The sequence below is a fragment of the Poecilia formosa genome, unplaced genomic scaffold (assembly GCF_000485575.1).
Source record: "Poecilia formosa unplaced genomic scaffold, Poecilia_formosa-5.1.2 Scaffold108, whole genome shotgun sequence".
NCBI lineage: Eukaryota > Metazoa > Chordata > Actinopteri > Cyprinodontiformes > Poeciliidae > Poecilia > Poecilia formosa.
In genome coordinates this window covers 391,462-392,557 of record NW_006800047.1, presented here as the reverse complement: position 1 = coordinate 392,557, position 1,096 = coordinate 391,462, and the positions used below count along the sequence as shown (strand labels likewise).

At 39.6% G+C, this 1,096-nt stretch overlaps 1 protein-coding gene across 1 annotated transcript in view; it reads left to right on the top strand.

Moving 5' to 3' along the window:
• LOC103143374 (NACHT, LRR and PYD domains-containing protein 3-like) overlaps window positions 1-1,096 on the top strand; it is a 6,708-nt gene continuing 5,612 nt past the window's right edge. Inside the window, exon 1 of the mRNA XM_016675185.1 lies at window positions 1-188. Within this exon, the coding sequence (XP_016530671.1) occupies window positions 1-188 (188 nt within the window). The remainder of the gene's footprint in view (window positions 189-1,096) is intronic.

Here is a 1,096-nt window from a genome sequence, read left to right as displayed (position 1 = left end):
ATGGCGGATGAAGAAGAGGAAGGGGTGGTCTGCAATGAAGATTGGTGGTGGTGGTGTATAAGACAAAGACAGCAATTTTCCAAAAGGAGCAGCTCCAGCTTCAGTTCCCTCCTCGTTCACATCCACAAAAGCCTTGTGGGAGACTTTGGACAGAACGAACTCCTTGTTGCCAGACATACCTGTCCCAGGTATGTCTGGCATATTGTGGATGTCACATCCACAATATGGATGTGACATCAAAATCACATCCATATTGGGAACAGACCCTTAGTAGTTTTTGAAGGCCAGCACTATATGGGCATAAGATTACCAAATCATCCGCATACATTATGTGATTGATTATGCGGTCACCAACTACACAGCCTGTTCTACAACAATTCAGGCGCTTTGATAGTTCATCCATGTAGATGTTAAAAAGGTAAGGGGACAATATACTTCCCTGCCTTACTCCATTACCAACATTAAACGAGTCAGACAATGAGTTACCCCATTTGACATACATTAGTTGATGACCATACCAATAGACCATTATTCTAATTAGATATTTGGGTACACCTCTGCTTTCTAACTTGCAGAACAATTTTTGATGATTCACGCGATCAAATGCTGTAGAAGCATCAATGAAACACATAAATACTGTGGTGTTGTGCAAATTATACAAATCTAAAATCTCCTGTAGCACAAAAATACACATGTCTGTACCATGTTTGGGTTTAAAACCGAATTGATTATCAGAGGTCAAAAGAAACTCTTCCAGCCTATTTAGAAGGACTCTTTCAAAAACTTTCGACAAACTACTAGCTAAAGCTATGGGTCGGTAATTCTCCAAGGAGCTAATCTTACCCGCTTTGTCTTTAATAGTGGGTACCAGAATGACAGATAACATTGATTTAGGTAGCAGACCATGTACTAGACAGCCAGTGAAACACATAGAGAGTAATGCACAGAGTTTTTTACTTGCATTTTTCAAATGCTCAGTGGAAATGTTATCCATCCCACAGGCCTTATTGTCTTTCAGTGTCATAATTGTATGATATATTTCTTGTGGGGATACAGTCACATTCTCATTACTGTGAATGCTTCCTATGTCAGAAAT